At 39.4% G+C, this 15,537-nt stretch overlaps 2 protein-coding genes across 2 annotated transcripts; one reads left to right on the top strand and one right to left on the bottom strand.

The window, feature by feature from the left end:
- The first annotated feature begins 311 nt into the window (after positions 1–311).
- On the top strand, positions 312–5,075 carry LOC137966381 (endoglucanase 9-like). Its single transcript, XM_068812970.1, has 7 exons — positions 312–599; positions 712–1,122; positions 2,084–2,391; positions 2,958–3,413; positions 3,660–3,795; positions 3,871–4,043; positions 4,351–5,075. Exons 2-7 carry the CDS (start codon positions 741–743, stop codon positions 4,747–4,749), a joined length of 1,854 nt encoding a protein of 617 aa, XP_068669071.1. The 5' UTR covers positions 312–599; positions 712–740; the 3' UTR covers positions 4,750–5,075.
- A 1,458-nt stretch (positions 5,076–6,533) lies between these two features.
- On the bottom strand, positions 6,534–14,524 carry LOC137966373 (ankyrin repeat domain-containing protein 2B-like). Its single transcript, XM_068812961.1, has 8 exons — positions 14,370–14,524; positions 11,520–11,665; positions 10,445–10,645; positions 10,192–10,340; positions 9,934–10,108; positions 7,869–7,961; positions 7,091–7,230; positions 6,534–6,981 (listed from the first exon to the last, which is right to left on the bottom strand). The coding sequence occupies exons 1-8, from the start codon at positions 14,383–14,385 to the stop codon at positions 6,882–6,884; spliced, it is 1,020 nt and encodes a 339-aa protein (XP_068669062.1). The 5' UTR covers positions 14,386–14,524; the 3' UTR covers positions 6,534–6,881.
- Between the last annotated feature and the right edge of the window lie 1,013 nt (positions 14,525–15,537).

The following is a 15,537-nucleotide window of genomic DNA, read 5'->3' as shown; positions in this document are numbered from 1 at the left end:
AGACAAGTATTTATTTACTACTTATATCAATTTATTTCATATTTTATATGAAATAAAAAATTATAAATATATCTCGAATTTAAAAATTAAAGTTTATTTTTTAAAAAAATTATTTATTTTCAGTGGCATGATAAAAAAATTATATTAATAATTTATCAATAACTCATCCCAAAGAAAAGCCTCTCATCAGCTTCTCACACTAACCGCTCCGATATTCCTGTCAGTGGAGTCTGGCGGAGTAACCGAAGACAAAATGAAGATTTAGTAATTCTATTTTGTGGTTGGGTAGACAGACGCGAGAGTCAAGACTGAGGAAAGACGAAAGCCAAGGGGTCAGTGTCGGCCAGCAGCTGTGAATAAGAGAGCTAACCTCACCACCCACTCGCACTCTCAACAAAAAGAGTAAAGCGAGCTCTGAAAAATCCAGCAGAAGAAGGGAGAAGGAGATCAATAAAGCAGGAAAATAGATCCTTTTCTTCACCTTCTACTTCTCCTTCTACTTCTTAGTCGGAGAAGAGCTGGTTCACTTGGTGCATTTTGAGCATTTTAGGGAGGTAAGAAGAAGGAAGAGGTGGAAGAGCAAGAAAGCAAGAGAACAGGTCCTTTTCTTCACTCTCTTCTCCCTTATCTTATCTGAGAGAAAGCCAAGGAGTTGATTTATTTTGTGCATTTTGTGCATTTGCTGTTTTTTTCTCTGGTATCGGAATCCAGATCTGGAGTATTGTTGGTGAGGAGGCAAGATGAGCATGTACGGTAGGGATCCGTGGGGAGGACCGCTGGAGATACAGGCCACGGACTCGGCTACGGATGATGACAGGAGCAGGAACCTCCAGGATTTGGATCGGGCGGCGTTGTCGTCCCGACCTCTAGACGAGACGCAGCAGAGCTGGCTGCTGGGACTGGGAGAGCAGAAGAAGAAGAAGTACGTTGATCTTGGATGTATCATCGTCAGCCGCAAGGTGTTCGTGTGGACTGTCGGTACTATCCTTGTTTGCGGCTTTCTTGCGGGGCTGATTACACTTATTGTGAAGACCGTGCCGAGGCATCACCATGCGCGGCCGCCGCCGGATAATTACACCCAGGCGCTTCACAAGGCGCTTATGTTCTTCAACGCGCAGAGATGTGAGTCGTTGCTGATTGCTGCTTTTGCGTCTGCATTGAAGTCTTTTCTGTGTTTGATGTGCTTAGAAGTTTTTCAATGCGGAGAAAAATTGATTCTTTTCTTTTCTATGTGGTATTTAGGCCAACTGTTTTCTTTTTTGGTTGACGTCGGACATGGATTTCAGTCTTTACCGGCATCTCCGTCTTGCATTTTATTTTTCGTTTATAAGTCATTCTCTTTCAGTCGGCGTGATCCTGCGAGATCTGGGATTCTGGGAAATGGTTTAACTTTCACTGCATGATTTTAACATCACTTGGTGACTCAGACTTGTCAGCTGAAGCGTTTTGGTTCTGTTTTTGGTTCTTTTAATTATTTAGGATAATGTAACCGCCAACCTTTATTACTCGCGGTACTTAAAATATGAATATCCAAAACTAGGGGTAGACGATTATTCTGGAAAGAGGTTCCGTTAATTCATGTTGATCTACAAAATGCAGATCGACAATACTCCCATTTTTTTATGTTTCCCCTTCGAATCGTCTTATCAAAGAATACTCTGTTTTTTGTCCAACTCTTTGTTGTGTATAGAGAAAAAGATATTCGGTGCCTTCTCTTTTATCTTTTGTAATTGGTCACTTGCCTGTTGGTTTTAGTTTGATTCAATTTTAAAAACCGGTTTGGTTTTGGTCTCTATATTCTATATCCCTCAAGTTAGTCAAAGACTATTCTCTTTGAATCGGTGTAATTCTTCAAGATCAGGGGGAAATGGTTTTATTTCTACGACGGCTTTTTACATTATAGGGCCCTTTCATTTATTCGCAAACTCGTCTGTTCAAGTTGTTCTCTTCTTAGTCTTGGCATTTGTTTTCTTTGGCTATCATATAACTATCGTTAGTTACGGTTATCACCCATTCAGTTTGGTTTATATGCTACTCCTGTCAAAGTCTGATCGTGTTCTCTTTTCTTCTGTTTTACCTGCAGCTGGACCACTACCAAAGCACAACAATGTTTCATGGAGGGGAAATTCATGCATGAAAGATGGTCTTTCAGATCCAGCTGTGCATAGAAATCTTGTTGGGGGTTATTATGATGCTGGTGATGCAATCAAATTCAACTTCCCTGCTTCTTTTGCTATGACTATGCTTAGTTGGAGCGTGATTGAGTACAGTCATAAATATGAAGCTGCTGGGGAGCTCAACCACATCAAGGAGACCATCAAATGGGGAACTGATTACTTTCTCAAGACATTTAATTCAACTGCTGACACCATAGACAAGATGGTTGCACAGGTAATTGTCTTAATTCCACTTTATATAATCTACCTTTTGTTGGCAGAGAGAGCAAAGTCTACCTGTCATGGGCCATGAGAGCTTTCAAAATTCATATCCATCTGTGGCATGGGAATCATACACTTAAGGGTATCTGTATCCGGAGGATAGAGGCTTTACCATAGAGGTGATAAAGTGTACAAGCAAGGCACTTAACCTGCTAATTGAATGTGGATGGACATTCAATGGGAACCTGCTGCTTGTACATGCAAGTAACTCATTGTGGCTAAAAGACTTGACAGAATCTTTGTGCCTAGTAACTCATTGTGGCTGAAAGACTTGACAGAATCTTTGTGCCAAAACCTTATAGGAACTTTAGGATCATCTTTTTTGTCTGATGCTGACATGTTCTAGTCCATGATTTTCAGAGAAAAGTCTGGGTTCAGGACATTGTAACAATATAGGTAGATAATAAATCCTTATATTGTAATCAGAGGGTAGTTGCCCTAGGATATTTGGATTCTTCATAACTTTGCCTATCCCAAGCTTGTTTCTCTTACTTCTCAGTTTTCTTTACAATTTGGCAGGTTGGTGTGGGTGACACAACAAAGGGACCCACCCCTAATGACCATTATTGTTGGCAGAGGCCAGAGGATATTCAGTACGTGCGCCCTGTATATGAATGTCATTCCTGCTCAGATCTTGCTGCTGAAATGGCTGCAGCTTTAGCCTCTGCTTCCATTGTTTTTAAGGATAGCAAAACATATTCTCAAAAGCTGGTTCATGGTGCTACTACACTCTGGAAATTTGCAAGGGAACAACGAGCAAGATATAGTCAAGGAAATGAAGCGGAAATTTTCTATAATTCAACTAGTTATTGGGATGAGTATGTGTGGGGTGCTGCATGGATGTACTATGCTACTGGAAATTCATCGTACCTTCAGTTAGCAACTCACCCTAAGATGGCTAAGCATGCAGGTGCCTTCTGGGGTGGTCCAGATTATGGTGTGTTCAGCTGGGATAACAAGCTTGCTGGTGCTCAAGTAAGTTTTATTACCGAACTCTCTTTTTGTTGATTCAAGTACCATAATTGCGTAGTGTAGTACTATAATCTCTACACGTTAGCATGTCTTTCTAGCAAATGACCTATAGTTTGTCGAGAAAGATGGAATCACATATAGCTCCAGCGCTCAAAAGCTCGAATGCCCAAAAGCAGCAAATTCTTTTTCTAATGTAAACTTTGGCAATTTTGTGAATGAGCTAAGTCATTTATTTACATTTATTTTCAGGTTCTTCTGAGTAGGCTGAGGCTGTACTTGAGTCCTGGATACCCTTATGAAGAAATTTTGAGAACTTTTCACAACCAGACCAACATTGTCATGTGTTCGTTCTTGCCAGATTTTAAGAGCTTCAACCGAACAAAAGGTTTGCTAGGCCCACATTTCTGAGCCATGCACCCCCCTTAGTAAAAATAAGATACTGATAGTACTTGTTCTGCAGGAGGTTTGATACAATTGAATCATGGACGGCCTCAGCCCCTGCAGTATGTAGTAAATGCAGCATTCCTTGCTTCAGTTTATGCAGATTATCTTGATGCTGCTGATACACCAGGATGGTATTGTGGACCAAACTTCTTCTCTACTGACCATTTGCGGTCGTTTGCCAAGACCCAGGTACAATTTCATTTCAATACCTGATACATACGAAAAGTACTAGTTCTTATTATTGTGCACAATACAAACTTCTCTCTGAAAGTTGACTGAGCTATTTAGGGAGGGGATATTGGAAAGAACAGAATATAAACTCCTCATGGAAATTGCTGACATGACAAAATGGTTCATAAGGCGGTCACCCCACATTTAGCTGATTATGAATTTATAGAATGAACTGGATTCCTCTATGAATCTGAATTTTGTTCCCTTGGAATGTTTGGCCCTTTGTAGTCTGACATTGGTTGAAAATTTTGGTACTTTTTGTCAGCTGGATTACATTCTTGGAAAAAATCCCCGGCACATGAGCTACGTTGTTGGCTTCGGTCACAAATTTCCAAAGCAAGTTCATCATCGAGGTGCATCGATTCCCAACAAAGGGGTTCACTACAACTGCAAGGGAGGATGGAAATGGAGAGACGCAAAAAAAGACAATCCCCATGTCATCGTTGGAGCTATGGTAGCAGGGCCCGACAGGCATGACGGCTTCCGCGACATTCGCACTAACTACAACTACACGGAACCCACCCTCGCTGGCAATGCGGGATTAGTGGCTGCACTCGTGTCCTTGTCGGGTGAGAAGCCCGGGATAGACAAGAACACAATCTTCTCCGCGATTCCCCCCATGTTCCCAACTCCTCCCCCACCGCCTGCCCCATGGAAACCATGAGTATCTGTTACTGATCCAGAGCACGGATGATTTGTGTTATTTACACCCACGGGAAAGATTGTCTTGGGGGGTGCCGTCTGTGAGGAAGGGAAGCAGAATTGCAGATGCTGTGGTCGCCTAACAAGGTGAAGGCCAAATGAGGTAACCAAGAATGATATTTGGTACATAATTTGTTTCACTTTGAATTTGGAGGTTTTGTTTTGTTTTATGTAGTTTTTTCTCTATTGAAGGTGTCTGTTATATATACATACACACATGAATGTACGACTACACAGAGTCGCTATTCTTTAGAAATAATTGAGAGCTTCATTTATGTTCTGAGCTTAGTGGATTTATAGGGGAAAAGTCCCATCGTCATTGACAGCCCACTGTATGAAATCAAAGGTTTAGCAAGAGATGTTTCGAATTGTCTCATCTTTGCAAGTTAAATTGGATTGCCTAAAATTGTGTCGATCGTAAGACTAAAATTTTGTGAATAAAAAACTCTTCATTTAATCTGGGGATTTCTATATTTCTAGAATTTTAATCAAATACAACTTGGATATATGTCACAAGTGGGTGGGTCCAAGAAGAATATTAGAAGTTCTCATGCTACAATCCAATGGAGATGCGACTTATGGGATTTGAAATAAATAATAGTTTAAAGTTTAAAATATTTGTCTATGGAAATCCCATAAGCCTACCGAGAAAAAAATCAAGGCACCCCTTGCAATTCCCCCTGCATACGCCCCCTATCAAAAGGGGGCATTACCAGAATTATTTCTAGTTCCTGCCATGAAAGACATCCACGAGCAACTCAGTATTCGGTTAACTTGCGTCTGCTCAGCAAGTTCGATGATTGAACAACGTAATCTAAGAGAAGCAGCCAGGTTTACGAACCGACGTTTGTCGTAACTTCTGTATTGCTATGAAAAATCCAATAGCTATTAGCTTATTGGGCGTGTTTTAGATTCATAATGGATACCAATAAGCTTAGATTTTTAATGAAAATGTCAAGAACCTGTTAACAGAGATAATTACAATTAAAGACATTATATACTAAAATAGCCTTGTTTCAGCCTTACGTCGGTAGACATGAAAAAATGATATGATCAAGCCCTAATTAATGGCCATAATCGAGCTAAAAATATTAAAGATAAATTTGACATCAAATAATGATTTTGATCATGATCAACGGCTTTCAAAAAGACAGTTGTTGAAGGGAAGCATATGAGCCATAAAGTTTTAGTTAACTAATGACAGTCTATATGAGCCCAATTCTCTAAGAAAAAGTAGAAAATCTGCCCAAACTATTGGAGTATGGAGATTCTGAAAAAACCTATGTAAAAACTCCAAGTACAAAAACATATATAACAACTTGCTGACAAATAAACTCGGGCTTAATTGTGAGTCAAGTAAATGCAGTAAGTTACTTGAGTTAGTTTGCTGGAGCAAACAACCCACAATTTGATTAATGACTTTGCTGAAAACCCCATTAGATGAAGTCCAGACCCAACCTCTGTTAATGAGCTGAGCAGACAGGTTGAATTATGAACCCACTCCCAGTCAAGAGAGAGGGTACAGAGAATTCCCATTCCAGGGTGCAAAAAGAGAAAATTGCATGACGAGAAAACAAACTACCCACCGGTAAGGTAGATCCGTGCCCCTGACTCTTGCTTTTATTCTGTCTTCTTCTTGGAAGCTGGAAAATAAATAACTCCATATTGGAATTTCTGTTATTCAGATAGAGAGAGAGAGAGAGAGAGAGAGAGAGAGAGAGAGAGAGAGATCATATACACAAAATGTTTCAGTCATCATCAGACCACCAAATGGACTCAGTGAATGGCTGTCCATATGATGTCGATTATTCAAAATTTCCATGAAACTCTGGAAGCCCAACCATAAAGCGAGGAGTAAACAGTATGCCACACAATAAATTCATTCCATATTTGATTAACGGCGCTGTCTAAAACCTCAAATAGCAACGAGGACGACACTCAAGCTGCTGGGACCAGAAAAAACTCCAAAATGAAGCAGCATAAATAATATAACAACCTCCGACCAACCAAAAACCAACACATGGCGAGCCTAAGCCATACCCCTCCATTCATTTTAACAGAGCACCCACCCATCAGGAGGACGGTAACTACTAATCATAGGAAAGCATCCTTCTCTAGTAATTTCATTACCTCCTGCTGGTTGTTCAACTTGGCCACATCTATTGGGGTTTTGCCATCCAGGTTCTGTAGAGTACTGCAAGAGGAAAAACAATGGAAGCGAGACATTAGCTTGGAGTCAATTGCAGCGTAGTTTCATTTAAAAAAAAACATAAAAGTTTTTCAGTCCAAGGTCAGCAACTAACACAGCAGCACCGTTCTCCAATAGAAGTGCGACACATTCCTTCCTGCCGTAACCTGCAGCATAATGAAGAGCAGTATTCTTGTTCTTGTCTAAGGCGTCCACAGCGGCTCCTGCTTCCAATAAGACTTGAGCACATTTCACCTACGTGACACCAACACAAATAACAAATTAACACCTGATTAAGTTCTGTTTAAACCACTTCCTGCAACTTCAAAAACCAATACTACAAATCATTCAGATATAAAGAATTTTTTCTCATATCCTGTGGTATGAGCACAGGATTTTTTTTTTCCTACTATTTTTTTTCTCATGTCCTGGTATGAGCAGAGGTGGAGGCTCTTGATTTCCATACACATGCAAGCACACACCATCAACAATGGGCCAGCAATGCATCAACAGAAATATGAAAAAAAAAAAAAAAAAAATAGATGCATGATCATTGACCATTACTCAAGAATCAAACATGTCCAAGTATCCAGAAACAACCAAAACCATTTAGGGTAAACAAGGCTCAAATACATGCTACACTGTCATATGACCAAAATATTGGCCTACTGTTAGTTGGTCAGTTCAGGGAAACACCAATATGTAAACAGTATAACTGTATCATCTGAAGCATGATTACCATGCCTATCACAGCCTCTGAGGAAATGAACCCATTTTCAAGAAACTGTTGGCTATATAGATATCATAACAGGTCTCGCTGGCACAAAGATATATAACATTATATTCAGAACTATCAGTCAAAGAGGAATCATGTGCGAAGAAACACATCATACCTCACCATACCCGCAAGAAAAATGCAATGCTGTCCGGCCTTCAGAATCCTCTTCATCTTTGTCTGCTCCAGATGCCAATGCATTCTTCAAACCCTGGTTATACAGATATAACCAGAACTATCAGATGTCTAACATATATATAAAAATTGAGGACCAGATGAGTACATGCAAGAGCAAGAACTAAATTTTCATCAGCTGATCATCATCTTCATTACATAGTGATCATTCAAGTGCTTGCTCCTAACTTAAATTTGTTATAGTATAGAAAACAAAATACAAAAAGAATGACTAGTACATGGACCAGCTAATTTAGAGTTATTTTCTTACTTCTACAAAATATCCTGTTTCAGCCTGACCTAATTTGGCTAAATGAGATGTCTATTGGCAGAGTAAATTCTAAGAGAGCCACAACAAGCTCTCTGTATATACACCCTCTCCAATAAAACCAACAAAATTTTTGAGTTTTTACATAACTATGACAACACAAATAATTGTCTTCCGTCATTCACCTTTTGATAGCTAATGATTGTCTAATAGAATACCATTTGATGTGCATCTTAATTTCATATCCATACAATGAATATCTCCACTAAAAATCAGAGAATCCATCAACATGCATGAAGATGATCACTTATGCAATTTGTTGAAAATCCTAGGAGCTCAAATTTTGTCACCACGATCAGTGAGAATTATAATACTAGATAGGGTTAATAACTCTCACCATCCTGAGAAAGGGTGGGGAGCATCCCATCTCCCCTGCTGGGTGATAGAGAGGGAAGCACCCTGTTGCCTACTCTACCTTGATTCTTTCCTTAGAAAGGGGGGGAAGGGGGTAAAGGGGCACCTCTTTCCTTGTTGCTTACTAAGAGGGGGTCAGATCTGCTAGTACATATATACTAGCAATTGGTTAGTCCCCTCAAATCTAAGGGAGAGTATGGAGGGAAACCATCCTTCCATATAAATGGGGCTCCATTCATCATTTCCATTTGGCTGGAGGGGACTAGCCCTGTAGCTAGTACACGTACTGGCAAATCTGAACTCTATTAAGAAATCCTGGCTCTAACCCCTACATCCAGCACAATGCATTGGATGTGCGATGCCCCATCCCCCTCTACCGAGCGAAGGCAAGAAAAGTAGGTGCCCACCACAGGCTCCTCTATAACAACATTTATAATTGAAGAGAAGGAAAAGAAAATTTTAATCAGGGGGCATGAGTATTAGGCATTTCTCAAGAGGGTGAAAATAATTAATGAGAAAGAAATGGCATTCAAGAAACAATTATTAGGAACATTTCCAAATAAGGTATCAGAGTCCATGGTCACAGTAGCTGACATCTGATCAGGTAATATGTTAGTGAAAAAGGAGGTAACTAGAAAAAAAATTCTCCAGCGAATAAAGAAATCCAGCAAGGAGAGAAATTCACAGTCCAAGACACCAAAGACATGTTACAAATGACAGCATATTTCAGCAACAAAGCAATCTGCAGATAGAAGACAATCAGTAAAACCAAAACTCAAAAATATTATGACATGGAGTAATATTACAGTCAACATAATTCAAAGAGGGCCAAAACATGTCATCTATGTACTGCACTGAAGACGCACAGCATACAAAATAACGAAGTAACTAAAAATAAGACCATGCAGGATAGAGCATAAAACATGGCACTGTGCCACATCAGCAACAAAGATGATTTTTTCCTTTTCTACAATCAGAAAAAAGCTAAAGTCAAATGGAGTTGCGGTCCGAATTAGTGCATTTCTTTTGAATTGGTATTGATCATAATTTTTAAAAAATAGGTGCTGATTATGCATGTTTTTTAAAAGCAATGGGTTATGACCATGCAAGAGGGGTTTAATCATAGGGATCATGATTTTTTGCCTTTTTAACCAGAAAGAGTTAGAATCATGACAAGCCTCTGGAATTGTAATTTGTTTTAGATAAAAACAAAGGAGCCATAGGCAAAATTATGGAAACATATATGGTCACAGAGTCATCTGATTGTCTCAAAATATATTCTAGTGCAGGGAATAGCTACCAAAATTATTCAAAAACCTAGTAATACCTCTACATCTCCAACACTAGCCGTATGATGAACAGTAGATTCGTCCTCGTATCCACCTTCCTCTTCAGCTTCATCTGGCCTAGAAAGTTCTGCTGATGTGGCCGCCTCTCCTCCTGAAGATCCGAGGCCCATGGCTTGACCAAGCTTTTGAAGAACCTCTTGATCATTCAAATACCTAAGTGAACAGGAGGAGCAAGGACATAAATCAGGACCTAGAGGCAGATAATCAACAACAGTCATTGACCACAAATCTCAAACCTCATCATGGCAGCTGGGCCTCCCTGCTCAATCTCATCTAAAATTGGCTTTAGAGACGGATCATCCTTAATCTTTGTCATTCTTTCCTCCATTTGTTCTCTTTGTGATGGATTAGTAAGACTCTCCAGCATGCCAGACATGGCAGGACCCTGACCAATAGTAAATAGCAATTCCCTCCACATTCAGCTATCATTCTATTTGGAATGATGACATACAGTCAATGGAGGAAAAAGAAAAAAGAAAATTATTATACCTGCATAAGGGCATTACCAAACCGCTCGGCCAGGGTCATGAACTGGGGGTTTTGCATGACCTGCTGCATGGTGGTGAAATATTGTTGTGAATCCATCGAAGGGACCACATCATCTTGCACACTCTTTTGCAGCTGCTCAGCCATCTGGTTAAATGCAGGATCTTTTGCAATTTGTTCAGCTAAATCCTTTATGCTTGGATCCTACATAACAACAGATACAAATTCAAGACTACAATCTACAAACACTTGTGAATTGGTTACATCCTTAAGTACCACGATCAGAAGAACTATACTTGGTTGCAGAATCTTCAGTTTATAATAAAAATCACCAATTATAGTCAGATCCATGGTCTAGTGTTCTGTCTATGTTGGCATTTGGAAGATGCACAACTGAGATTTCCTTTTGCTAATTCATTCTGAAATTTTGTGATATAAACTTTTTTTTTAAATGGCGGAAAATTATCAAGAGAAAGAATAAGAATACAACAGCCCCCTCTTGAGGGGGAGGGGACCTAGTTATTGCTAGAGTGGGCCATGCTCACGAGGGCCTAGTTATTGTAATTACCTCTGCTCACCCTGTGATATGAATCTTTTGCTGTGATGATAAACTCTTGCTTTCTTTTTTTTTTTCATGAATAGCGTGTACTCACGATAAACTCTTCACAACTATTTTTATTTGAGAGAGGTGACACCAACACCGCAAGTACCCATTTAGCCCATTCTACATTCATTTAGTTGCATTTCTTCTAATAGCTTTTCTGAGCAATAAACTGTCAGTTGAGTACTACGTTGGGTCCAGAATACAATTTTGGTGAACAACCCTCCCCAAAAAAATGAAAATTCATTAGCATGAGATATTTCTGAAATTTCAGTAGAAATAATTAACTCCAACCACCAATTTACCATTTACAAGATATTAAAGCATTCTATTACTTCATATGTTATGACAATATATTAAAATAATCAGTCATCAATAAGTAAACTTTGTTCTTTTAGAATGCATTAGAACCAATAGATGGAACCAAAACAAAAGAGTATAATCTATTCAAACGAGATGAAAGGCCAAAGAAAATACATTTAGCAGCCCAGACATGGCAGAGAAGTCGAAAGGGTTGGGCATCCCAGCTCCTGGTCCTACAGCAGACCCCCCACGTCTTGCTGGTTGTTCAGCAGAAGAAGTCTCAGTTTTAGAACTTTTGTTCTCTGATGATATCTTCTCATCTGCAATAAATAATACTGTAATACTCAAAGAAAAGTATGCGACATTCTAGAACAAAATCAGCACTGATTAGTGATTACTTTGGACAGAAAATTCTTTTTGAGGGTTTTTATGCATTATCGCATGATGGAAACACTAAACTATGAACTAGAATTCATTTTGATGGTCAATTTATTTCCTTGAAAAAGAAAATATTTTTGTAAACATACATCATGATATTTAAAATATAATGCAAACAAAAAAAAAATTACTTATATGTTCTAGAAATTCTTAAAGTAAGATAAAACTACAACTTCGCCCCTTTCATTTGTTTGTTTTGCATGGAAGCCTTTTATTTAGTTTATGAGTTCACTTCAGCCTACTGCTGTATTAAACCAGTTGGGATTAGTGGCATTATTATCATGCCAGGAGGAGTGATTGGACATTTGGAGGATACAACATGAGCTACGAAGAGTCACAATCTGGTATTTTATACCAAACAAATGGTAAAAATACCAAATTTGGATTATCACATCTAACCATTTGACATTTAACTGTAAATTGTTACTTGATTTCATTTGGTAATTTAAGAAAGCTAGCTATTCACTAGAAATATATTTTGATCACCACCTTCACTCTCAAAACAAACAAGACTTTAAAGGAAAAGAGAACTGGAGGTAAAATATAATAAGGAACTGCTACTTAGACTAGCCACAGTCTTCACCTAATTTACCCAGTAAGGCCTGCTTTACTCCCTCCTTGTAACTAACCAAACCTACAGGTAGCAGCTAAGGGTAAGAAATATTTTCTACCTAGAGATATACTTTGATGAGTAACAGCCCATACCCACTACAAATAGGAGTTCATACCCTTTTTCAGAGAAGCTAACAAGAGCCACTTGAATGCCTCCCACCATTGGAGGAATTGAGACATTTTGATGTGTTTCAGTATATACAAACTTAATTATTTATTATGTCCTGGCACACTCAAAAGTCCAATCAAGTACCTAACCATAAAAATATGTCTAGAATTCTTATCTAAAACTCACTTCAAATCCATATCAAACTGGGATGTAGACAATAAACTATCAGAACCTATGATGTGCTTAAAACTGGTGTTCTACATTGGGGTCTTCAGCAGGGAAGAAAACCCTAGTTGAAACCCTAACACAAAAGAATTGCGAAAAGGTTCAAAAAAGAGCCAGATTGAGATAACAAACCCAGATCTGTTAGAGTCTATACAGATGTCTTTTAAAAAGTTGAATACAATGCACACAAAAGCGAACAAAACCAATGTTGTAAAAACCAAATTGGTCACTGACCTGGTGAAGTGAGAGGGTCCAGCTGGACCTGGGTCAACCGAATCTAAAAGGTGGTTGACTCGTCTGATATCATAAATAATGTCTTTTTATTTTTAATTAATATTTTTAAAAAACACAGAACAGGGAGAAGCCCCGTCCCTCTGGGCTTTGGGGGAGAAGCTCCGCCATGCAAGGTTCCACATGGCAGCAGGGAGGGTGTGGGCCCTTTCCCCACCAGCAGAAGAACAGGGCTCCAGCCCCCAATTGTCATTCCCCGCTGCATTTCTGGGGTAAGAGAGGTGAAGATGGGAAGGGGGAGGGGCAGTGAACAGGGGGAGGAGAGGGGCGGAGCCCCCCTTCCGCATCACCTCTCTGTCCGTAGAAAGAGTGGAAGAGGAAGGGGAAGGGAGCTGCTGCCCCTGTCCTCCCTTTTTTCATAGCCCCTCCTGTAAAAGGAGTGGAGGGGGCTGCCACCCCTGTCCTCCCGCTTCTTTCTATGAGCAAATGAGGGGCAACTGCACTCCCTGCCAGCATGCAGGAACTCCACATACTGGCGGCGAGGTATTTTCTTTGTGATTTGTCTTTGGACAGATTTTAGTCAGGTATTTTCTTTTCTCCTACCTTGACAATGTATCCACTTTGGGTTTTCTTTCATCAGCTCTCCACAAAGTTAAGAAAAACTCACGACCTCCAGCATTTAGAATATGTATCCAAGAAATTTTGGTAAATTCTCGTGCAAACACCTAGTTGAGTAGTCTGCCCCAATTAGTAGTAGCTTAAACAATCTTTTACTAGGTATTCACAAATAGATTTCACAGCATGATTATCAACATTTGTATTGTAACACAGCTCCGTTACAACTAGATTCTGGAAGCAAGAAAATTGTTTTACTGTTTATGAATGCAACAAATGCTTCATACTACAACATAATTTACGATACATCAGGGCCACCGCAATACGAAACTTCATAACTCGTAGACCAAGGCAAGTATATATTCAGGCATGCCACACTGCCTAAATTAGCCTGTTCCCCACTCGGCAAATTATCAAGATAACGCTTGACATTCATATCAGAACAATGACAAAACTTAATTTGCGAAACGACGGCCATACTTCCTCATTACTCGATTGATCTCCTCAGCACGTTTTTTCAATAAGTAAAGATTAGCAGGGCCTTTTAGCAATAAACTTATCAAATTGACGATAAACAGAAACCAAAACTCTCCAATCATGGAATCAACAACAGCAGTATACACCATCCGGCATCCGCAACACAAATCCTGAATCCCAACCGAATTCAAAACCAATAAAATTTTAAAATTTGCACCGGAAAAGGATCAATTGTGAATCAGAAAAAAAAAAAAAAAAAAACAGAAACTACACTACACAAACACGTTAACCGAGAACAATTCAAAAGCAAAACCAACCTTTATTTCCCGACATGATTGCTCGAAATCCGCGTCGGCGAAGGCACGAATTCAGGCGAAATGGACACCTGAGGAAAATCCGAGATTTAACAAGCAGGAAACCCTAGCGCGACCACGGTCTGTCCTCTGTCGATGCGCAGAAATCAGACTGTATTTAGAAGATGGGTTGGCGTTGGCTAGCTTGCATCAAGAGATAAGATAAGACCGGTCCCATTCGCAGGCATTTTTGGCGCCACACGTGTGGTGATTGCACACGCCCTGCCACGAGTCAACTGCGGTCGGCCTACCCGGTTTTCTTCTTGTGAAACGCTCCTTCGAAGTCCTACCAATGGGCTCTAACTCCTAACTCGTACTGAGTGAAAGCTCTTGTTGAGATCAGAACTCCCGGTTAGACTCGGCCCAAATAGACAGCACACCCATTGTAGAAGTATCCGCAACCCCTCTTGAATCCAAGTCAACCCAGCCGAGTTACTCGACCCTGACCTATTCCAACCGCAAAGTCGACCCACCTGAGTTGCTTGACCTTAACCCAATCTACTCGTCTTGAATCTAAGTCGACCCGACCGAGTTGCTCCACGAATCAAAAGATTTAGCTAAGGGACTGTTTGTACCACATTAGGGAACCCTAAACCATATGTCTCAATATAAGATTAATAAGTCTCGAATTTTTTTTGGGGGTATGTGACATTTATTTACCTCTAAAACATTAGTGTCACTAACATTAAGCCAATTGTCTTATAATAGGGTATGTGTTGGATAAAATTACATAATGAACAATATTGAAATCTAATATACAAATTTATCGATAAAACTACATAATGACCGATATTTTTTACTCATTGTTAAGATAAAATTTTTAAAAATGTAGTTTCATCAACACCGAAAAAATAAGTGACTTTGTATCCAATACATTGCACACTACAAATCCTTACAAGTTTGATGCATATAGGGTACAAACTTATAATAAATCGAGTTTGTTAATGGACATGCATAAATCTATAACCATCGTAAAAAAAATATTTGACACATCAAGGTCGGATTTTCAAATTTATCGGTGTAACTCTTGGTTCTGAAGGGCTTTTGTTTATTAGACCGACCAATTTATGTTCTTTTTTAAAGTAGACTAATCTTTATAATATGATGTAAATTTTAACCTCTCAAAATTGGT

The sequence above is a fragment of the Aristolochia californica genome, unplaced genomic scaffold, assembly GCF_029961685.1.
Source record: "Aristolochia californica isolate CCGP_79_NKW_82.1479 unplaced genomic scaffold, dmAriCali1.0.hap1 SCAF_10, whole genome shotgun sequence".
Lineage (NCBI taxonomy): Eukaryota > Viridiplantae > Streptophyta > Magnoliopsida > Piperales > Aristolochiaceae > Aristolochia > Aristolochia californica.
The sequence above is the reverse complement of the archived record's forward strand: the minus strand, read 5'-3'. Positions and strand labels throughout refer to the sequence as shown.